The 24,039-nt window shown below is 43.3% G+C and overlaps 1 protein-coding gene across 3 annotated transcripts in view; it reads right to left on the reverse strand.

Moving 5' to 3' along the window:
* The window catches only part of STK39 (serine/threonine kinase 39), a 314,494-nt gene that overhangs the window by 189,966 nt on the left and 100,489 nt on the right, over nt 1-24,039 (reverse strand). For all 3 annotated transcript variants that reach the window (XM_057551799.1, XM_057551798.1, XM_057551800.1), the window contains exons 6-8: nt 8,783-8,892; nt 8,411-8,512; nt 5,474-5,607 (exon numbers count right to left, since the gene is read on the reverse strand). In XM_057551799.1, coding sequence (XP_057407782.1) covers nt 5,474-5,607; nt 8,411-8,512; nt 8,783-8,892 — 346 coding nt within the window. The remainder of the gene's footprint in view (nt 1-5,473; nt 5,608-8,410; nt 8,513-8,782; nt 8,893-24,039) is intronic.

Below are 24,039 nucleotides of genomic sequence, written 5' to 3' on the forward strand. Positions count from 1 at the left end.
ATGTAGACTACTGTTAGTGATTACTGGCAAAGTTTTTGGCTTCCAGCTACTCCAAACTCATCATTTCATTCTCTCAGTAAATATATACTGAGCATCTGCAGTTTGTCAGGCATCATGTTAGGTGCTAGGCACACTCTAATGACGACAGACATAAATACTACCCTCAGCAGCTTACAATCTGGCAGATAAGAGTTAGAGTGTGCTGTCAGACTGTAAGAGGAAGGTCAGAACATTCAAACACGTGAATTGTGTTTGGGGAAAGGAGAGGGCTACTGAGAAAACATATAAGAGGAACCAGTACACAAGGGACTGACCATGTTTGGTACCTTACCATACGAAACAAAATTTTAAAAACCAAGAGGCATACAAAATAACTTAGATTTAACTTTTTAGAGTGAAAAGAAAAGAAACCTAAGAAAATCAAGATGGTGAAGGAACTCAAGGCCACTCTTTTGGTAGAAACCCTCATCCCCTCTGGTCAACAGCGTTACGCCACAGCCTCCCGGTGAGTCTGTCTGCCACTTCTCTCTTCCTCATTCCAACCCATCACCCGCACTGCTCCCTAGCTGGCTTCTAAACGAAGACAATTTCTTATCCCTCCTAATGGATTTCAGTGGCCTGAGACCCCGACTCCTGCAGCCCCATTTCCCATCACGCCCCACGTGAACTCTATCCTCCAGCTACGGTGATGGTCTCAGCCATCTCTTGCTCTTTCATGACAAAGCACACACTGCTTTTCTTGCTTTAGAATGTTTTGTGACCAACTGGCACACCTTTGCTCGTCAGTCAGGAACCCATTTAAACGCCATCCGTCTTCAGAGGTGTTTCTCCCAGGTCCTACACGTAGCGGAATTCATTGCTCCCACCTTGGTGCTCACACACCAATCCACCACACTTTGCAATCATCTGTTCCTGTATCTCCCTGCCTCCACCCCCAGGAGGTTATAAGCCTTTCCAAGAAAGGGACCACACAGTATTCGTTTTTTATATCTCCAAAGCCTAACACAGAGCACAAAACTGCTATAGCTCAGTTTCATGCTATAATCAAATATGGGGTAAAAGTGATGCCACTAGACACTGGAGCCCCAAACCACAGCTTCTGGAGCCAGAGTTAGTCAGCACTCTAAGCATCTACTCAATATGGTAGAGAGCAGGAGAATGATGTAATGAAAATAAGACTCAGGCTAACAAAAAAGAAAAGGCGAGGGATGTGTCTGTGCACAGGAGGCACTGAGGAGGGGGGGCCACAGACACCCCCCCCCTCCTCCGCACCCCACCTCCTCCCTCCTCATCCCAGGGTCAAGTGTAGGACCCATGTAGAGAGAAGGCTGGGAAATGCCAGGCATACCTGGAGACACAGGGCTGGGAATACTTTCCCTTCCCCAGCAAGGTCATTTCTATGGTAACCAAAACTGTAAAGGGGAAAAGCATGCTGCAGAGAAAACTCTTTCCTCTGGACTCCACCCTCAGCCTTCATCAACAGATACAGAAACACAATGACATGAGAAAGGAGAAGTGGTTTAAGAAGCCACACTCCTTTTTTAACAGGCTTAATATTTATGTTAAATAATAGGTAATTTCTACCCTGTACAGAGAACTAAATAGCAGGTGCTTTTTGGAGTTGAATCCTACATGTGCCAAACTGTCTCCATAAAAAGTATGGAAAAGTGGAAGTGGAAAGAATGAGGAAAATGAGGAAGGGAAGAAAGTGATTAGAAGGTATGAGAAAAGCCAAGATGTGTGCTGCCCATCTGATTTTAGGGTTTTTGCGTGTTCTGTTTGTTTTAGTCTTATGCTATAGAAATTACTAGTGTAGGGTTAATGTGGAACCATCAGTGCTGCCTGCCTCTTAGCCGAGTACTACAGAAGAAAGAATTCTGCAAGCACCATTCTGTCTTACATGTACACTAACAATTATCAAGAAATACAATATAATGTAAACACAAACACCATTTTACAAGAAATGCTAAAATGCTATACCAGCAACGAAAATGATGGCCCAGGCTTTGAATAATGATTCAATTTTAAATCCTTAAAAACAATGTGGAAGTCTGCAAGTACCAACATTCTCAGAAGAAAATCCCTTAAAGGATTCCAATACATATGGATGAACCAAAGTCCACTGAGACTTAAAATAGTTTTCAAAGGATTCAGGATGAATATGATACAGTTTAAATAGAAATTAAAATGCAAATTCTTAGAACTAACAATACATTGACCTCTGGCAGAGCTGCATTTCTCACCCCACCCCTTCCCTCAGAAGAAATATTCAAGTTTTATTTGTTTCCAGTGGATTTATCTGTTTTCCAGTGGATTAAATCTATGGATTTAACATCCACCCCTTTGTTGCTCAAAAAAAATGATAGTTACTTTTATAGTTGCCATCCATATGAAGTATATAACCTTCAAGATTAAGGCTCATTTTTTTTAAGAATAGCAAAATGTTCTGCTATGCAAATATAAGCAAATCTTTACCTATGCAAATGCAGGGCACAGACTTGGATGAGGCAAACAGCTCTGACACCCAGCTCTCAGGCAATAGGAAAGTTCCACGAGCTCTCAAGGTTGACAGAAAGCACAGCTCCTTCTCAGCTAGCCTGAGGGCTCCAGCATAGGAATGATTCTGTCCTGGTCACTGTTCCCCTGTGATAAATGTTTTCATTCATTGCTAAAAAGGTACTCAGCAAGACCAGGATTTCAGTACTAGTCAACTGCTTTTACATTACAAGCAGAGGATCTATATGCTGGCAACAGAAATAAATACAATGATCGAAACTCTTGCCTTCACTCCTCAACCCACTCCAATCTGGTCTGGTTCCGAAACTCTTTTCAATGAGTCCAAATCATCCCCAAATTGCAAGCTCCCAATTGTTTGCGGGTGTTCAAGAAATACCACTGAGTACGTAATACAGACCAGTCACTGTGGACAAAAAGAGAGATAGAAAGATGAGAGGCACAGATTCTCCTTCTAAAAAACTCAGAAACTTATGAGGAAATTGAATATGTAAGTCAATAAATGTACACAGTGTGATAAGTGCTACAAGAGACATATCATCAACATACTGCAGGAAACTCGAGGTTGCAACAACTCTATTGGTCAGGAAGAAAAGGCAAATAATGAATGGCAATCCCAATTTCCTGACTACTTAGGAATGTTCCGGCACTGTGTTCTCTGCTTTAAGGGCATCATCTCCATCCTCATAGCAACCCTATGACGTGGTGTTATTAGGCCCATTTTACAGACAAGGAAACTAAGTCATGCAGATGATGTAGGGCTAGGAATCACACCCAGATGTATCTAACTTTGAGAACCTGGGGCCTTTGAACTAAGTATTGAAAGACAGGTGGAAGGGGGACAGGAGAAGAGGAAAAAAATCTTTGGACAATATAAACAAAGGCAGAGAAGATAAGAAATATTCGCAGGTTTCTTTCAGACCTGCGCAACAATTAAATGTTTACTTATTAATTCAGTCATGAATACATATTTTTTAATTGCATCCTGTATAATAAATAATTCAACAATTATAATATTGCTTTTTTCCATTCTCACATTTCCTGAATCTTTTTTCCCCAAACTTCTCGCGTCGTGTCTTTTCATTACAAGAAAAAATCACCTGGGAAGTCTGTGCACCAGTGACACTCTCTGTTTGTTATAGAGGACAATTGCACAATAGTGAGAACAGATTACATTATACAGAAAATATCTAACAGAAGTTCTTAACCTATTAATACTTTGTAAATCAATAATGTTACCAAGAGAATACTCTGAGGGAAAGATGTTGTAAGGATTCGAATAAATTCTGTATGGCTCTCTTCTAAAACTTTAGTTGTTATTATTTGGTGGGGTGGTGGGAACCTGATATTTGAGCTCATATAATAAATAAAACCTGGAAAGACTTTCAAGATTATTGAGAAGTAAGGATGGCTTGTTAAATATAATGTATGACGGTCTAATCTAATTTATTTTGACCAAATTATAAGTCTCCTAAAGAAATATATTTATCAGTTAGTACACTAACAGTTCTATCCTACAGAATCTTTTTTTGAAAGAGCTGGAATTGTGCGGCATTACACATCACCACCACTAGGTGGAATCTCAACTATTTTGAGAATCACAAAGACCATCAGTTACAATCCAGTCCTTCTAATGGGGAAAACGAGTTCTTCTCTCACTGGGCTTTAGAGGATCAAATTCTGTCTCCTTGGTGATGCTAAAAACTTACGTTTGGAGATGACACCAAATACAAGGGGAAGGCAAGCAAGTGTTGCACCCCTTTTACAATAAATAATTTCAAGATGCGTAACAGCAAAGAGTCTTCAGAACTGGCTCCATGAGAAAGGTAACTGATATAGAAAAGATTCAAGGCAAATTCAGTAAAATGTAAAGGAATGAACAGAGTTGCTACAAAGAACAGGTAAAATAATGGAAACTGTGTTTATTCTAGAGAAGGGTAGCCTGCTCAAACAGTAGATCACTGTGTGAAGGCAAAAGGCTTAAGTTTCATAAAGAACTTAAGAATAAAGGAATCCTTCGAAAAGCAGGGTCCTTACCTGAAAAAGAAAGTTCCAAAAGAGAAGCCAGTTTTTATGTTTTAGAACATAAGTATCAAGTTGGAGTCCTGGGTGGATGAGGGTAGCCAGTAACTTCTCAGCAGCCTCTCCAGGTGTGTAATCCAAGTTCACCGTACGTTAGGACAATGCAGCACACAGCCAAGCGCTACAAAGGGACTCTACCCAGCCAAGGTTTATGCTCAGTTCATGTCATTAACATTCTCCTTCAAGTGACAAAGGACACTGGGCTCTACTATCACTACCCAGGATATTTCAAACTCACAGAAATGAAGAAGAAGGAACAAAACTCAGAAAACAGACATACCACAGTGCAGGGCAATAACCCAAGAATAAAGAGGAAATACTAAAGTTAATTTAAAACCATTTGCTTCTATTTATACGATTAATCTTTTGCATGTAAAAATGTTAATCTTCTTTACTGATAATCTTTTAAACAGCACAAACAACTTGTTCTGCAACTCAAAGGAAGCTCATGCAAAATTCAATAGCTCTGCCTGGTTTAGACTGGAGCTGGCAGGATATTCAAATCCTGAGAGGTCAGCGCAACCTACACAGTGCAGAATATTAGCTCGGCTTCTGAATTCACCACTGGCAATTGCTTTTGATTTCTGTTTTACTTCATTTCCTTTGATGACAGAGCCCATACCTAACAAGCACAACCAATCTTATTAACACGGAAAACTTTCCTCTGCCTCTCCCTCGTCCTCACTCACTACTCTCCCTTTTGGACCCAAGCTTCCACTAACAGGCTGGAAATCTGGGGACCAGAGCTGGATTTCCCTTGAACTAGACAGAACTAAACTTCAGGACTCCTCACACAGCCCTTCCCCATCCACGAACCAAGCTTTGCCATGACACCACCCAGTCACGGCCACGCACTCATCCCCTCAGTTTGACATACCTTTTGGAGGGATCTTTCTGAAGACACAGTGAAAGTAATTTTCTAAAGGACTTGCCGTACTTTTTCATCATCTCCTTATCCTCTACTCCTGTTTCTAAAGTGGGTGGATCATTTTGCAAAGTCAGCATCAACACCTGCAGCAGAAACAAACAGGAAGACAGGATCTCAGGGCAGCAGTTGCTACAACGGAGTTTTTCATTTTTCAGCAAAGCCTCAAAGAGCCTCCTTGACTGGGTACAAATGTTGCTTCCCCGTGATTTTCATTTTCCAGAAAGTGTGCGTTCAAAGTATTCAGTTCCCTTTGCAAATCTGTTCACGTGCCCTTTAACCTTTTTGTTATTCCGTTGACAGAACTGAACAAAATCTGCTCTATGTGTTAAGAGTGCTCTCCCAAAGGGGCCAGGACAAGGGCTTCCTGGGAACTAGACTCTCACAAGGCCTGCAGGAGCACTTAGCTCCAGCACTGGCTTAGTGCAGGCTGTGCTCTGGCTGGGAAAGGGGGCAGTGGAGGGTAGAGAAAGAGAGGCCCAGAGGAGCAGGGAACGTTCACGTATACGGGTTATTCCTAAGTAAGGGACCGCCTGTACTCAAGGCTTCTGTAATACATTACCAGCCCTAAAAATAAATCCACAACATCCCAAGAGGTAACACATGGTCTCCCTTTATTTTTTTTAAATGAAAAAACATACAGAAAATTGCTTAAAGGCTTGGCAAAACTGAGACAGTAAGACACTAAAAGATAGCTAGGACACAAGTGAGTTACTAAAAACCATAACCAGAACAAAAGGCCATGCTGCTTTTGGAAAGGGACAAAAGAAAATCAAAACACAGCTTTCACATCGAAAAGGTAAAAAATTCCACTCTTTCACACTAACGTCAAAATTATTTGTTCTTTTTTTAAAAAGTGTAGAATTTGTAGCAAACTATTGACCTATAAAATGAAGAAAAACCTCATTAATGCATAAATCAGCCTTAATTTATGCAAATGCTATACATGCTAAGACACTGTTCAAACACCTTCAGATGCGTGAATAGATGAAGGATTAAAGTGACAGTTTATTGTTTGTGGAGGATAATAGCAAACCGAAGAAAAGTGGGAGATCTGTGAGATTTTAAGAAAAGTCCTGCAGGACTTTAGGCTAGAATTAGCAATGTGACTGGGTTCAAGTAGAAAACACGAAAAAGTAGGGAAAGAAAACAAACAAGAAATAAGAAAAAATAATAGAGAAAAACCAGATGAAAGAAAAGTCCTCAGAGCTGTTTCAGTGCTTTTTCCCAAAAAAGGTCACTTCAATTGTTTACACCTCAATTTAAAATTTTCTGCTGACAAAATCAGGTGTGTACACACAACTCCCAAATCTTAACTACTTTAAAAATATGTATATAAATATATACAGAAAAGCCATGTAATGAACTACACTAAAACTTTAATAGGGATTGTCTGTGGTTGATGAGATTATGGATGATTGTTTTCATCTTTATTCTTATTTGGACTTGCAAATTTTCTACAATAAGAACGTATTGGGCTTCCCTAGTGGCGCAGTGGTTGAGAATCTGCCTGCCAATGCAGGGGACACGGGTTCGAGCCCTGATCTGGGAAGATCCCACATGCCGCGGAGCAACTAGGCCCGTGAGCCACAATTACTGAGCCTGTGCGTCTGGAGCCTGTGCTCCGCAACAAGAGAGGCCGCGATGGTGAGAGGTCCGCACACCGTGATGAAGAGTGGCCCCCACTTGCCTCAACTAGAGAAAGCCCTCGCACGGAAGCGAAGACCCAGCACAGCCATAAATAAATAAATAAATAAAAAGCCAGACCCTTAGCTCTTTAAAAAAAACAAAAAACAAAAAAAACACAAAAAGAACGTATTAAGTTTTTAATCAGTAAAATTATTTAACTTTTTTTATCCTCAGGTCTTTTTTTTTTTTTTAAATCCTCCTAAAGCTTTTCCAATAAAATCCTAGGAAAAAGTTGAAACAAACATGGACCACATTCTCTGTAAAATACCTTCATAATTTCCATTCAACTATTTCAGCCACAAAACAAAATCCAGTTGGGTAAATTAGCCCTGATACCACCACCTCAAAACTAACAGAAATAATGATGTAGGCTAGTTAAAAGAATAACAAAAATAGGGACTTCCCTGGTGGTCCAGTGGTTAAGAATCCGTCTTGCAATGCAGGAGATGCCAGTTCCATCCATGGTCAGGGAACTAAGATCCCACATCCTGAGGGGCAACTAAACCCGTGTGCCACAACTAGAGAGCCCGTGTGCTGCAACTAGAGAGAAGCCTGCGCACACACCACAACGAAGTGAAGAGCCCATGGGCCACAACGAAAGATCCCACGGGCCGCAACTAAGATCCCAAGCAGCCAAATAAATAAATAAATATTTTTAAAAATAATAACAATAAAGAGTAACTTCCAAAAAAAATAATAAAAATCTAAAAATAGTATCCAAATGTATCTTAGTTCCTAAAAACATTGGGCTCCCTTATTTCAGATGAGTCACCAACATGACACTATGAGAACAGAAGTGAAATGTTACAGACCATGGGGGAAAAAAGGCCTGAAAATTTGGGAAATCCATCTGTAAAGATGATATCACTATAATCTATTTTTAGATTTTTCTTGGGGAGCTGGGGGTATTCTGTGCTAGAGAGAGTAATGACCAGCATTTGTCTCATCTATCAACCTCCATCGACCAATCTGATCACATTCTTCTGTGCTAAGAACGTAAAGCAAGCTTCAAAGCTGGGAACTGTGCTACTTTCGTCCCATTCTGTCCACTGAGAGCATCAGATAACATTTAACTTGGCTGCATCCCTCCATTAATTCCCCTCAGGTCTAAGAGAAAAATGACTATGTTTAAGAGAATTAGAGAATGGATTCCGTTAAATCATATTTCAAACCCGACATAATATTTCCAATAGCAATTACTTTCATAGGAGGATATTTGTGATAAGGCGCTGCTCCTGTGGCTAGTTCAATGGCAGTTATTCCAAAACTCCACATGTCAGCCTTGAAGTCATAGCCTCTCACCTAAGAAAGGAAGCAGGAAAAAAAACACAATTATACAGTCGGCATGTTATACATGACGAGGTCCATATTATGTCAGAAGTCCACGGCTGTGTGTGCACAACCTTGAGATTACTTTGCTAAGGTCCAGCAATTGGGAATTAAATCTTGCATGACGCATTCTAGTAAAATGATTGATTTGAACAAAATGTTAGTGTACTAATGATATGTATTGTACAACTATACTATGTCAATCAAAACATCCCTCTTATTTTATTTATTTATTTATCTCACCTGTTCCATGACTTCAGGGGCCATCCAACACGGGGTGCCAACAAATGTTTTTCTTACTTTATTCCGGGTAACATCACCCCCTGTTGCTAAGAAAGCACTTACCCCAAAATCTGAAAGGAAAAAAAAAAAAAATCACCCTTATTTTAGGTAAGACATTATGGCTTACAAATTCTGACTTTATGAACATCTCTTTTCCTGGTGGGCCTCGCGATGGTGATGACTTGCTCCAAACACTGTGGAGCTCTCTCAGCCATCCAGCAGGGCAGTCCTGCCACCCGCCGTCCCCTACACCAGCGTCCCCCAACCTTTTTGGCACCAGGGACCGGTTTCGTGGAAGACAATTTTTCCCTGGGGGCAGGGACAGCCGATGGTTCAGGTGGTAATGTGAGCCGGAGCGATGGGGAGCGGCAGATGAAGCTTCGCTCACTCGCCCACCCGCCCCTCACCTCCTGCTGTGCAGCCGGGTTCCTAACAGTCCGTGGGCAGGTAGCGGTCTGCAGCCCGCGGGTTGGGGACCCCTGCCCTACACTTCAGAGAATGCCCTCATCACAGGTTATGGGTCAGCAAGCTCACCAGTCCAAAAGCTCAGCATATCATTTGATATTTTCTACCAGAAAGGTATCACAAGTCATAACTAACCATCAAAGATTACAATAAAAATATACATACCTTCCCAAAGCCCTAAATTAAAGGATCTTAGCTTTTAGCTAAGATTCATTTTAGAAAATTATTTATAAGAATAGCACCGGGGCTTCCCTGGTGGCGCAGTGGTTGAGAGTCTGCCTGCCAATGCAGGGGAAACGGGTTCGAGCCCTGGTCTGGGAAGATCCCACATGCCGCGGAGCAACTGGGCCCGTGAGCCACAGTTACTGAGCCTGCGCGTCTGGAGCCTGTGCTCCGCAACAAGAGAGGCCGCGATAGTGAGAGGCCCGCGCACCGCGATGAAGAGTGGCCCCCGCTTGCCACAGCTAGAGAAAGCCCTCGCACAGAAACGAAGACCCAACACAGCCATAATAAATAAGTAAAATTAAAAAAAAAAAAAAAAAGAATAGCACCAAAGGCAGTAAAACTAGTATGTGTTTCCTTTTATGTTTTATTTTATTATGATTATTTTCTAGCCTCTTTAATTCCACATCATCAATGTTTGGGGAGTGGATTTCTTCCTTGAAATAAAGGATGAATAACATACAACTTCCACATTCCCATGCCCTTCCTTGAACAGTGCTCTGTAACACTTTAGCCAAAATCATAATGGCAAATCCACAAACCCAGGTACATAAAGCCAACATGCCCAGTTTTGTCCACACGTAGCAATCAACACAAAGGATAAGCCCAGTCAGTAAAGACTGGGTTTTTTTCAACGTTTGCTTTCTGGATAATTTTCATAGATATAGATGGAAAGGTTTGTAGAATGAAGTAATACTCTTCTTGACATCCATTATATATTAGAAGTTCTTCTTGTGAGGACATGAATTAATTAAGCATACTGTATACGTGCATGCATTCATGCAAAAATTATGTTTGTATATGTGAAAGTAGAGAGGGAATACCTAGTGATTATTAATGCATGCATTTGTGCTTAGAGTTTTACTAATGGTTAAAATTAGTTAGTAAGTTAAACTACCAACTACTTAGGGCTAGTACAGACCTACCAGTAAGAGCCAACTCAAGGACACCTCAATAGAAAGCTGGTAAATAGTTATAAAAAAGGGATGTCAACACCTCAAAACACTGCAGCAGATTATGCAGGGTGGACCCCTTCAAACTGCTCTCACATGACTCTCCTTTGCTGGCCCCCTTTGGTGATTGCCAGGATGATGGCAATTACCAAAGAACAACGTCAAGTACAAACCAAGGTCAAATATTAGCATTTGCGTTAGATCTACATTATTAAGTTATGCAATAACACTGGAACCAGTTCCCTGAGTTGAAATCTGTTGACTGTTCCATTTTATTTACGTTTAAATTTACTCAAATCCCAATAGGATTACAACTTCAAGTAAAAGGAATAAAAATTGACAAAGGGAGTCTTTATTCCAACTGCTACTCTCGTGTTAATAGTGAGCAAAAGTATGTTCTGAAAATGCTATATAATTTAATTTGCACGTATGTGCTGAACTCTATTTGAACTCTTATATTACAGTCAGAAAAATCAAGCTTTCTGAAAAGAAACCTCTGAAACCGCTGAACCAGTCTCCTGCAGGTAGGAGGAGATAAAATTCATTCTCTTACAGAAGAGCTAGGTGAACTTAATCATTTGTAAGTATCTACTATATTTGGCTAGAGGAAGAGACAACATGATAAGGCTTTCGAAAATATAAATTTCAACCTCATTTGTATTTCAGAAAAGAAGTTTAACAGTGAATCCAACATTCTGTATTTATTAAAATAATTTTGTAACATGATAATATTAAATAAATACATATCATCTGTAAATAATTAAGGATATGGATAAAAGTTGCTTTAAGGAAAAATAAATTCTTTTCCATGCAGTTGAAGCAATTCTACACCCCAAATATACATATATCTTCCTAAAAGATATAATCTAGATAAAAATCCATTGTTAACATTAATTTTTTTTAATTCCTTAAAAATACCATCGGATGGGACTTCCCTGATGGCGCAGTGGTTGGGAATCCGCCTGCCAATGCAGGAGGACATGGGTTCGAGCCCTGGTCCGGGAAGATCCCACATGCCGCGGAGCAACTAAGCCCGCAAGCCACAACTACTGAAGCCCACGTGCCACAACCACTGAAGCCCATGTGCCACAACCACTGAAGCCCACATGCCACAACCACTGAAGCCCGCGTGCCTAGAGCCCGTGCTCCGCAACCAGAGAAGCCACTGCAATGAGAAGCCCGCTCACCACAATGAAGAGTAGGCCCTGCTCGCCGCAACTAGAGAAAGCCCGCACGCAGCAACAAAGACCCAAGGCAGCCAAAAATAAATAAATAAATAATAAAAATTAAAAAAAAAAAAAACATCTGATTACATTAGACCTTTTAAAGCTGCAAAAACAGCTGAGAGAGATGCATAGTTGCAATTCATTATTGACAATACCTCTTCAATGTATTTTCCTGATTCACATTTGTATTCACAGCCTCTACTTAGAACACTCCCTTTTAAGTCATAAACAGATGGTTAAATGTCTTTAAAGTTCAGAAGAAAAGTTCCGAAATCAGAAACACCAATCCTAACATCTACTCACCCTATGACTACAGAATAAATGTACAATTTGCTCATATGTGTGGCCAGTGTATATAGAAAAAGATTTATATGTGCTGCGAAAGAGAACTTTTGGACTGAACTTTGTAGGGTGCTTGTGTCAACAGGAAGACAGGTATATTCTGTGGAGACAGCTTACATGTGACAGAGAGGTGGAGGCGGCAGAGCAGAAAACAGTGAAAAGCGCCCTTGATTGCTGAGGGGGACCTCCAGACAGCCCAGGGGAGTGGAGCCAGATACGTGTGGGTCAGAAACCATGAACATTTCTCCGGCAACATGGAAGCAAAGGCTACTCATCAAGTTAGTCAGCCTCCAGGAATAACTGCCTCTCAAACCAGAAAGAGTGCGGTCATCCTGGTAACAAAAAGGCTCTCACGTCTTTTGAATCCATCCAGTTCTCTCCTTCCCCATTGTCACTGCCTTGGTTTAAGCGCAAGAGTCCTGGGGCAGCCTCCGAGGTCCCCACCTCCCTTCTTGCCCCAGACCAGCCTGCGACAGCCAGGCACTGCTATGTCACAGGCCTGCCGGCTCCTTAAAAGTCTTTAAAGGCTCCCTGCTCCCCCAAGATAAAGTCAGAATCCCTCGGCACAACATGCAAATCTGACTCCCCTTTCCTCTCCTGCCTCATCTATCACTACTCCCAAATTCCAGCCTTGAGCCCCGGCCCTCCTACTTACTTTTAATTGCCTGAACCCACCACCATCCTTGCCCTCAGCAGTGTTGCCTTTGTACCTGGATGATGCCTTTGCCTTTGCATCATCCCAGGGCACTGTTCCCTCCACTAAGGGGAGGACCATCAGCAGAGGACACTCTGCTGGTCCTTATTAAGGACAGAAGCATCTTTGGCATCCTGACTCGTGGTGCCTTGGGGCTTTTTCACAGCTGCCTCTGCATTAGGGTATGGTTAAGTTTGATGTACCTTCATCACCTTTCCCTCATTTGCGGCATACGATTTAAGTGACTTTGGGAATTGTCTTGTTTTGATATGTGAACGCTAAGCCCTGTGGAGGATCTGCAGGGGTTTGGGGTGCAGCTACCTGATTTAGCAAGTAGCAGATCTGCCAGGAAATAGCACAGCCCTAAGGGACCAAGGCAGGATGCTCAGTGGTTAGGCTGAAGACTAAGCTAGTCCCCAACTGTGTGACTCCAGCAAGGCACTTAACCTTTCTGGAGCTCTGTTTTCAGGCTTCTTGGTTATGCCTGTTTTTACATTATTTTCACATTTATAACACTCCCCTACTTCTTTTTACCATGGATAAATATGCTTTATAATAATTGTTAGGTAGATCAATAAGCTATTGTTCTCTGCCTTATAACTGGGCTGAGGGGATAAGCATTAACGTTTTTACAGTGGTAGATATAAAATACGAGAAGGACATGCTTCCTGACCTTAAGGATATTACCATCAAGGAGGGAGAAGGCATGAAACAGAACGTGTAGTATCAAACGCTATGCTCTGCTGTCCGTGTAGAAGTGGAAGAGCTAGGACTCTAATACCCATGAAAGACTCCATCTCCAAGTGGGCCTTGGACCTGGCCTTGAAGATGAGGTTGAGTGTTGGACAGACGAGCCCAAAAGGAAGTGACATTCCAGACAAAGAAGCAGCGTGAGCAAAGCACAAGTGTTGAGCCAAGAAGAAAAACTGTCTTGACAGCTGCATGGCTCAAAAACTCAAATACCTACAGGGGCCCAGGCAGGAATATGAAGGGGGGAAAGGGGACCCGCAAAGCAATAGCTCCATCTCAATGATGAAGGGCACTTGATATCTGTCTCAGCATAGGGGGACATTAGGAAGTGCAGGGCCCTTCCCAGGAGCCCATGCCCAGGTCTAAAGCAAGCGTCTGCTGTTCGGCTGGAAAAGAAAACTGTCGTAGAGGAAAATGGCCCTGGTTTTGCAGATGCCCCAATTTTCCCAGAGAAAGCCAAACATTGAGATCTTGATGTAAAACCTCTCGTTTTTGCTGTCGTTGGCAACAAATTCATTAAAACAAACAAAAAAAAAGTGGAAAAGTATGATAAAGTACAATTCCGCCTGCCTGATTTAACCTGCAAAACTAGTCTTGGGGGCCTCCCTGGTGGCACAGTGGTTGAGAGTCTGCCTGCCAATGCAGGGGACACGGGTTCGAGCCCTGGTCTGGGAAGATCCCACATGCCGCGGAGCAACTAGGCCCGTGAGCCACAACTACTGAGCCTGCGCGTCTGGAGCCTGTGCTCCACAACAAGAGAGGCCGCGATAGTGAGAGGCCCGCGCACCGCGATGAAGAGTGGCCCCCGCTTGCCACAACTAGAGAAAGCCCTCGCACACAAACGAAGACCCAACACAGCCATAAATAAATTAATTAATTAAAAAAAAAAAACTAGTCTGCCAACTGTGTTGTTATGATGTCTAAAATTTACCTATAATACTTCAATATACACCATGTGATATTATATTTGTGGTACTGCAACCCAGGTGGTCGACTGGTGTTCTGAGCCAGAATGCCCAGTGCTAGAAGGGTCTGGCAGCATTTGATTCAGGATGCCAGAGGCAGCTGCTAGAAGTATTTCTGTTATCCGTATCTAAGTATAGATAAGTATGAGCCAGGTGAATGCCCAAAAGGGACTATTGTTGGGGAAAAGAGTCACCTGCTGATAGGCATGATGCATGTTAGAAACAGGTTTTCACTGGTAAAAGTCAAAGTAGTGAGCACACAGAGAGTGGCTAAAATATTTTAGATATACTCCCCATCTGGCATGAATAGAAAGAAAGAATCCAGCCAGGCCCAAGAGTAAGCTAAACCCCTAACCAGTTTTCTGCCTAGTTAGATTCTAGATGCCAGGCACAAGTGTACAAGAAAACTGCATCTGGAATGTTGGCATGTCGGCTTCGAGTGAATTTTTCATTCACCTAGAAGGACAGAGAGCAGGAATCTCCTTGATCTTACAGAATAAATTGTGAGAACTCTTTAGGGTTCTTGCTTGCTAACGAAGGGCAAAATTTGGTCTGAAACTTGATTTCCTTAAAACCTGGGAGTGACGCTGTAGGTGAGTTAGCCAACCCGAACCAACCTCAAACATCTATAAAATCTACTAATATCTGTGAAAGGGAACCTGAGTTGTGCATGGAAAAAAAAAAAGGCTTAGGTCCATTCCATACTTGGCTAGAGAGTAATGGAATCAACATTTGAGAGCTCAGAGTTTCCTAAATCATATTCAGAATGGGTTGCAACAGATACTGACCCTTTAAACCTCCAAGTGGCTGGTTGCAGGTCTGGGGCAGCGGGAGTCACAGTGGCTACAGGGGCCCCTGGTAGTTCCCTGCCAGAAGCAGCCTCTCTTCCCCAGAGGCCATGGTCTGGAAAAGGGAAGAAGCACTGAGCCTGTCAAGGAGCCCAACTACAGAGTCTGAGTTGCAGGTAAAGGAAGCTGTACTTGATCCAGTTACTACCCTGGACTACCGTTGCTTTCTCTCTAGTCAAGAAGAGAATTGGGGGAAAGAAATCAGGCAGGGATGTACAGGGAAAGAGAAAGACGAGAAGCAGGAAGACCACAGCCTATAGCCCAGGAGTAAAATCAACAGGGCCTATATTTGAACAGAGACTCTGAAAAAGGAAAGGGTGAGACAAATCCTTAACGGAATGTGATAATTTAGTGAGTACTGGAATTAAAAAAGAGGAAGTGATAAACAAGATGAAATAACTTGCCAAGGACCATATAGCAAGTTACTGAAGGTCTGAATGAAATCCACAGTCCTTCACAGAGGAGTTTTAGCCACATGGCCCCACGCTCCTTTTTGGGAAAATTCGGTGTATTCTTAGGTACCGGAAAGGAACCACAAAAAGGAATAATGGGGTTAATATTCCACAACTCCTACACTTTTCCCTGAGTAGAGATCAAGTTGTGATTACCCAGCATCGAAAAACTGGCTTGAGGTTCTCTGGTTAATCCTAAATGTCATATTTATATCATCAAAAACAATCCCTGCATAATTTGGTTTGATTCCCAGTTGTTGTTTTTTTCTCATGAGAGAGTCAAGACTTTACTGGCGAAACTGAAATGTACTTCTCAACACCCAGGAACATTTTCAGGGCTGCCAGCATCCGGCCTTCGTGAGTCTCACAGGTTTCCTTAAAATGTTATACATGCAATGTTGGTGAATGAAGAAGCATATAAAGAAGCACATTATGATTTAAATTATGCAAACTATGATAATGGGTATAAAACAGAAGCAAATATTTTCTTAATTCTGTTAGAAACTGCATGAACAGCTGTTTTGCTTTAAATGACGTATTTCGTTCTTTTCATGTTGTTTTTATAGTAAAACGTGTGTCAGTGGTGCAGCGCCCCCGTAGGCACAATAGTGTCCAACCGGCGTGGGTGTCGCTTTGATTTTGCAGAGCTTTGATTTAAACACAATGCCAGCCTTCTAGTGAGAGCTAACATGGGAAAATATGACATTAATTTAAATAGAGTGACTATTACATGACCTAAACAACACGAATAGAAGAATTAAGTTAAGGTATCATCTTCTGTTTGCTGGTAATTCCAAGGTGTCCTTTCCGCCCCCGGATTTTCTTGGTGAGAGAGGAAAGACACAGACCAGGGTAAGTGAAGGCTTTAGCAATTGCAGAATCAGAGGCATGCCTCCCCCAACTGCAATCCAGACTTATTCCATGCAGATTACTCTTCCTAAAGCACAGTTCTGATCACAGCCCTCTCTGGTCAAACTCTCTCCCCACATGGCATCTGAAGAATAACAAGGCAGAATCCCCGGCCATAATTCATCCTGTAGGTAGAAGCCAACAGTCTCCCGGTATTGTTTCCTTCTGATTGCAATGTTTACCCCATTATCACATCCTGGAGCACAGTGCTTTTCGCTTTTTTAACTGACCAAATCACTTGTTTCTCAATTTTACTTTCCTTTAATGTATAGTTAAACCCAGCCTTTTCTACCAGTTTTACTGCTTGTTTTATTTCTGTTTGTAAATTAAATAGGAACAACTTTTCACTCTCCTGGAGGCTTGCCATCTTCAGGGCGTCATCAGACCTCCAGGCAATAAGAAGCAAGTCTGCAGGGGCAGGAAGGTGGGGAGGCAAGGGCGGCACTGCCTTGTGCCTGCTGGGAACCCCTGAAACCAGGCAGGAGAGAGCACAGGGCAGCACTGACTCAGAGGTGGCAGAGGGGACGCCTCAAGCCCTCCAGGCGGACGCGGCACCTCCAGGTACCTGCCGAACTCAGCAAACCCAGAGCAAGAAGCAGAGCCCAGAGCCCAGCGGGCCAAGGCAGGATGTGGCGAGACCTACACAGTGGCCGCCAACATTCACCAGGCTGGTTTCCTGCTTGAAGTAATGCCACTTTACTCAGAGGCGAAGTTTTCTCTCTATTCTAACAGTGGTGTGGGCATAACCAGTAAGAGGCCAAATAGCGACACGCTTGGTGTGGGATACGTGGCCCCCGTTCAGAGGCACACCATGGGGTCCTGACCGTTCCCGGTGAGTCCCCATCAACGATCCCTGAAACTACAGGGGAGAGGAGAGGCACCGAGGGAGGACACAGTGAGTAGCAAGGAACCACATTTCCACCCCGAGAAGGTACTTTGGAATCAAACAGGCCTGCATGTGATGCCATTTACACTCCCTGCTCACCCGCTTCACTCCTTTGAGCAACAGTTTCACAAGCTATAAAATGAGGGGCACAGAATGCATATAGTAGTTTCCTAATAATGTTAAGTCCCTGGCAGCACACACTGGTGATTTGCTACCCAACATCCATACCCCGATCTCTACCAGCATCCTGATTTGGTGTGCCGGGCCCCAGGGGGCTTAACTGTACAGATCTAAGTCAATCATGGTGTCTGGTGAATGGTCTGGTGAACAGTCTGAGGGTCTGCCCTAGTCCTGACCCATGGGATCCAAGAGGAATATGGTACAGACACTTGTGGGAATATTTTCTGTCTAACACAAGAACCACCCTACCAGGGTGGTTTCCTCCCCGCTCCCCCTGCCTGTTAGGGACACTGTCACATGAGGATGTGATGCTGGGAGAAAAGGAGCCCGTGGGGACATGGGCTGCCTGACATTACTGAGGTGCAGAACAGAGAGTAGTAAAGAGCCCAAGACCTCTGTGATACCCCTGGGCTCCTGCACCAACCCTGGAACAGTATACCCCAGACTAATGTTACGTGAGATTGTTAAACGGCCGTATTGCTTCACCCCCTGACGGTCAAGCCCTCTGGTGTTTGTACCCAAAGGCTTTTTAATTCTTACAATCCCCTGTCTTTCCCCAGTCCAGCCATGTTTATTCATACTTCCTGACTGTTAAGAGTTAACCATTGCATCAGAGGCCAAAGTTGATGCAATCCCCAAATGGGCTTGGTAAAAATCAGCAAGAAAACGATTTGGCGCACGGTGCAATTTTGGAGTTCTAAACAGTTCCACTATTAAGCATGGCTTTTAATACCAGGGGCACAAATCAAAACAAATAAATGCAACCAGCGTCTCAAGGGGAAAAAAAAAAAAAACATACTACAAGAAGAGCCCAATTCACTTTTTTGCCAATAGTTTCTGTTTGGGGCTACGCTTACATAAATGTTCCCAAAATGGAACAATATACTTCTAGGAAAATAGGAGAGAGAGGTATCGTCAACATTCTCGCCTAGGTCCTTGCTACTCAAAGTGGGGTCCACGGACCAGAAGCATCAGCATCACCTGGGAGCCTCTGAGAAACACAGAATCTTGGATCCCACCCCAGACCTAGTGACCAGAATCTGTACTGTAGCAAGAGCCCCAGCTGATCCGACGCGCAGCGAAGCTGGAGAAGCACTGCTCAAGGGCACTGCCTTCCTAGCAGGCACCACGGCACGATTCAGGGTGACCAGAAGACCTCCAAGTACAGCCACCTCCACGGCTTCCCTCCTCCACCTCTTTGCTGAAGAGAACCACAGCAGTAGAAAGAGAGAGTGGCTTGGAGAGGGTCGAGCGCACGTTCACGTATTTTATGACGAGTAAGTACGAGGCCAACGCTACAAACGAAAATCATGTCCTACACAGAACTGTCTGACCCAGTGATTCTAATGTGTCACGCAGGACAAACTCGCACACGTGGCACACCTCTGTGGGAATACTCAGATTTGTACAAAATCTTTTAATAATACATTTACATAATTTATAATCACAATAGTTATTAACAGTCCGTCCGTAACAGCTGCTCACTGGAGGTGCCAGGGCATAGAAGAGCCGGGCTGGGGGCCCATCAGCCTCAGCACAGATATCTGTAACACTAAACCTCTCTCTCCCCCTCATGAAAGCTCTGAAATGCAATTGTGTGAGGGTGATAGCATTATAATATTAAAGTGATAACACTGAATCCACTCATTTTTTAGGCAAGGCAATAAGAAATATGCTGGTACCTTATCTGCTATGAGTAATCAGTTATTCACACACCACCTCACTATGGGGGGGGGGGGGGGACACCACCTGTCCTGCTCAGGAGGGAGGGACCCCAAGAGGGACCAGATAGAACCAAAGAGAGTCTTCTGAAAACCCTCGCTTTCCACCCAAACTTCTTTCCCTGAATCAGACTCCTGGTTTTCAATTCTATTTATTCCTTCTCGTAAGCAAATGGTCTCAATGGTCTGGTCTGGTTCTACAGGCTGCAGCCCCACCCACATGTGGCATGGTGTCCAAGGCATTCAGGATCAGAAAATAGGATCTGCCATATTTCCAGAGCCTGGGCCCTAGGGAGTCACTTCTAGCTGCTCTGTACAAGTCCATGTTTCCCATCTATTAATGAGGGAAAGGCAGTCCTGACCGGGTTTGAAACATCAGAGAATAACAATTGCACAGCCTTTTCTGACAGCAGAAGAAGAAATCAGAAGGCATCTTTTTATTCTCTAAAGCTAGAGTTTCACCTTTCAAAGCACACACACAAAAAAAACCCATAAAGAAGCAAACCTTCCCATGATTGGTATTTCATGTAGGTAGACTCTCAAAATTGCCATCAACAGGTTTCCTTCAAATGTGCTACATTTCTACTTATAAAGGAAAAGTTCTTAGCACTTATTTGTACTTCGTACAAGGAGTCAACATCAATCCACAATGACACAGACAAATTATTTTAAAAATTCAACAGAGGTATTCTTGGTAAAAATTTGGAGGCTACACAAGCTGCCAGCCCTCCCCAATTCCTCAACCATTCTCACAATCAAGACAACACGGGCTTAAAAGAGACAAAAAGAAGAATAAGTGGTAGCTGGTGTCAATTCACATTTGGCCCACAGTTCAGCTGACTAATCCAGCCAATTAGCCCCAGCGTGAAGGAGAACACTAGTTTAAGACAATGTCAAACTACCGATAATCTGCCCATCTATGTCAGAGTCGCTGAACCCTTCCCCAAAGCCCAAAGCAGGCGAACTTCCAGGGAGAAATGGAGCCAGAGGCCACAGCTGGCGGGGCAGCAGCAGAAGGAAGGGGGGCCAGGAAGGCTGGAGCAGTAAACCCAGACCAGGTGTGCTGCAGGTGCAGGCAAGAGCCAGCTTTCTCAAGTCTAAAGACAGACACAACCAAGAGCCCACTCGTGGTCAACTTTCTATCAACTATGATAATTACAGTGAGCAAAGGAAAACCACAGATGATCCCCAAGTCACAAACTCATTCTCCCTGGCTCCCCAGTGGGAGTGGGAGGGATATTTTTAAAGATGCTTTGGTGAAAGTAGCCACAGGACAGATGCTTGGCTTCCTCTCTGCTCCATGCCCAAGACCACCCTCTGATGTGAATGCTTTCAAATAGGACTGAGAATGCCTTTAGTGAGTGAGGCTAATGAAGGGGCACTGAAACACTCTGATGCAAGATAGATCCTCGGAAAACATCCTGTCAACCTTCCTTACTTTTCAGCTGAGAAACTGAGCCCCGGGACAGCCGAGCTGTCAAAAGGCACAGCGTGAAGAAGCAGGTGGGGGAGGGGGCAGGGAGCCTAATGGCGAGGAAGTCAGCCAAGGATAAAAAGTGGAGTCTGGGGAGGTCTGGAGTGATCTGCTTTTACGACCTTCAGAATGACCTCCAACAAGGCCACAATCACTCAGCAGTCCTCAGTACCCTCATCTGTAAGACCGACTCTGCTGAACTGACAGCAAAGTGAGGGGAACACTAGGTAAGCATATTATACAGGGATCATCATTTCCGAAGCCAAAGGCGTGCTCTGCAGTCTCTGGGGGCTCCTGGCTGGCCATACCCACAAAGACAGGCACAAGCAACTTAGATCAAAGATTAATGAGTCTAAATTTCCAATGCAATATTCATATACCTCCAGGTGGTCTTTTTCATACAAATCTCCACTCAACTAGCTCGACTATCAGAAGCTTCCAATAAACCAGAATGACCTATCTGTACACTTTTAAAGAGATGGTCCCTACGGGAGATGATTAAAATAGCACAATTCCAGTTGCCACAAGTATTTAAAGCAACAATTCACATCATTTTCACAAAGTTTCAAGAAGGATTAGTCGGGGATAACGCAATCCTCGAAGAATCTGCAGATTTTTAAATCTGTGATAAAGAAAACCTCATTATTTAAAACTCCTAACACTGCGGAGAGTCACTAAAATATGAGGAACATACATTAAACTCTATTGCTCAGTATTCTTTTAATTTAAATTTACTACATAGTCACATGTTCATTCATTCATTCAACCACTATTTACTGAGCTCTTACTAAGTACCATTTCCATTCTTAACTCTAGCACTATAGAACAGAAACCCCTGCCTTCATGGAGCTGACTTTAAGTTGGGGCAGGGGTGGGGAGGAGAGATAAATACAGGTAATAAAATTATGAAGCACAATAGACAGCAGTGGTTCTCAGACTTCAGTGTGCGTCAGAATCATGAGAGGGCTTCTTAAAATATGGATTGCTGGACCCCACCTCCAGAGTTTCTGACTCAGCAGAAACTAGGGATGGAAGAGGACAAGAATTTGCATTTTTATCAAGCTCCTATGGTGATGCTGATACTGCGATTTGGAATCACACCTTGAGAACCACTAATGTAGAATACATTAATGTGTACAATAAAGATAAAAAGACCAGGGGATGGAGAGTATGGGGCAGAGGCGCTGCAATTCACCATAGGATGGCATCCATGGAAGCCTCACTGATGGGACATGTGAGGTATTGAGTAGAGCATTCCAGGTAGAGGGAACAACCCATGCAAAGGACATGAGACAGGAGCATGAGTGGCAAGGAGGCCAGTTTGACTGGAGGAAAGTGAGGGAGAGGAAGGACTAGGAAATGAGGTCAACAAGATAATGAGGAGCTAGATCTTGTAAGGCCCAGTAGGCCACCATTAGGACTTTGACTGAGGTGGAAAGGCATTACAAGGTTTTGAGTAAAGCCATGATACAAGCTGGCTTATTTTAACAGCATCACTCTGGATGCCGTGTAAACAGCTGAGCACACAGGGACAAGGACAGAAGGGGACCTCTTAGGAGGCTACGGTAATAATCCAGGGAAGAGATGATGGTGGCTTGGACCAGGATGACTGCAGGGGAGGTGGGGAGGTGTGGTTGACAATAGCATTTGCTGACAAATTGGACAGGACATGGGGTATAAGAGAAGAAGGGTCAGGAACACTAGACTTCTGCCCTATTACATAGGAGGATAGAGCTGCCATTAAAAGAAGCAGGGAAGACTGTGAGGAGGGCAGTTTGTTGGGGGGCATGGGGATTACAGAGCTTTTCTGTACTGCAGTTATACAATTTTTAGAGCTGAAAGGAGACTTGAGAGCCTAAGAGCCTCACTTTATAGGTGATACATGGCCAGCAAAGAACTTGAGGGAGGGCACAGGGTAAGTTAGTGACCTGGGGGCTAGATAATCCTTGGCTACTGTGTTCTCAAGTGTACTCTGCGAAATCAAGTGTTAAATTATATTACATACAGGGCTTCCCTGGTGGCACAGTGGTTGAGGATCTGCCTGCCAATGCAGGGGAAACGGGTTCGAGCCCTGGTCTGGGAGATCCCACATGCCGCAGAGCAACTGGGCCCGTGAGCCGCAATTACTGAGCCTGTGCGTCTGGAGCCTGTGCTCCGCAACAAGAGAGGCCGCGATAGTAAGAGGCCCGCACACCGCGATGAAGAGTGGCCCCCGCTTGCCGCAACTAGAGAAAGCCCTCACACAGAAATGAAGACCCAACACAGCCATAAATAATAAATAAATAAATAAATCCAAAAGTTTAAGAAAAAAAAAAATTATATTACATAGAGTGTAAATACATGTTAAATCTATTTAAATTTCCTAAAAATCTCTAATCTACATATGATACAGCAGTAACTTATAAGATGTTATTGATCAAAAATGCCTAGTCCCAAATTACTCATATCTACAATACATATTTAAGATTTATTCCTAGGACAACATATTAAACTGGACCTAGAGTGGCTAACGTACATTCCTCGGGTATATGCATTTCTCTCCACGTACAAATTTTTGAAATTAAATGTCATAGCAAATTGCTGATAGCTGTCTGTTTCACCTGAGCTGTAAACTCCAGGACAGCAGACACGAAGTCTCCATTGCTGACGACAGATCAGCTCAGAGACTGTGCCTGGAACATAGTAAATGTTCAATAAATATCTGTCAACTAACGACCCCAGAGGCATTGAACCCAAACACCTAATGTTCACCTTTTCACCAGGGAAGGACCATTTTTGTTAGAACAATTGAAGGTTCTGGGAAACAAAAAGTCAACGAAAACAATAAAAATGACCCAGCAAAGAACTGAGTTGAACTGCTCTGCTCTCAGTCTAAAAACTCTGGAGAGGGTGTGGAGAAAAAGGAACCCTCCTACATTGCTGGTGGGAAGATAAACTGGTGCAGCCACTAGGGGGAACAGTATGGAGGTTCCTTAAAAAACTAAAAATAGATCTACCGTAAGATCCTGCAATCCCACTTCTGGGCATACAGCCAAAGAAAAGCATAATTCAAAAAGATACATGCACCCCAATGTTCATTGTAGCACTATTTACATAGCCAAGACATGGAAGCAACCTAAGTGTCCATGGAC

Source organism: Balaenoptera acutorostrata, chromosome 8, assembly GCF_949987535.1.
Source record: "Balaenoptera acutorostrata chromosome 8, mBalAcu1.1, whole genome shotgun sequence".
In the NCBI taxonomy this organism is placed as follows: domain Eukaryota; kingdom Metazoa; phylum Chordata; class Mammalia; order Artiodactyla; family Balaenopteridae; genus Balaenoptera; species Balaenoptera acutorostrata.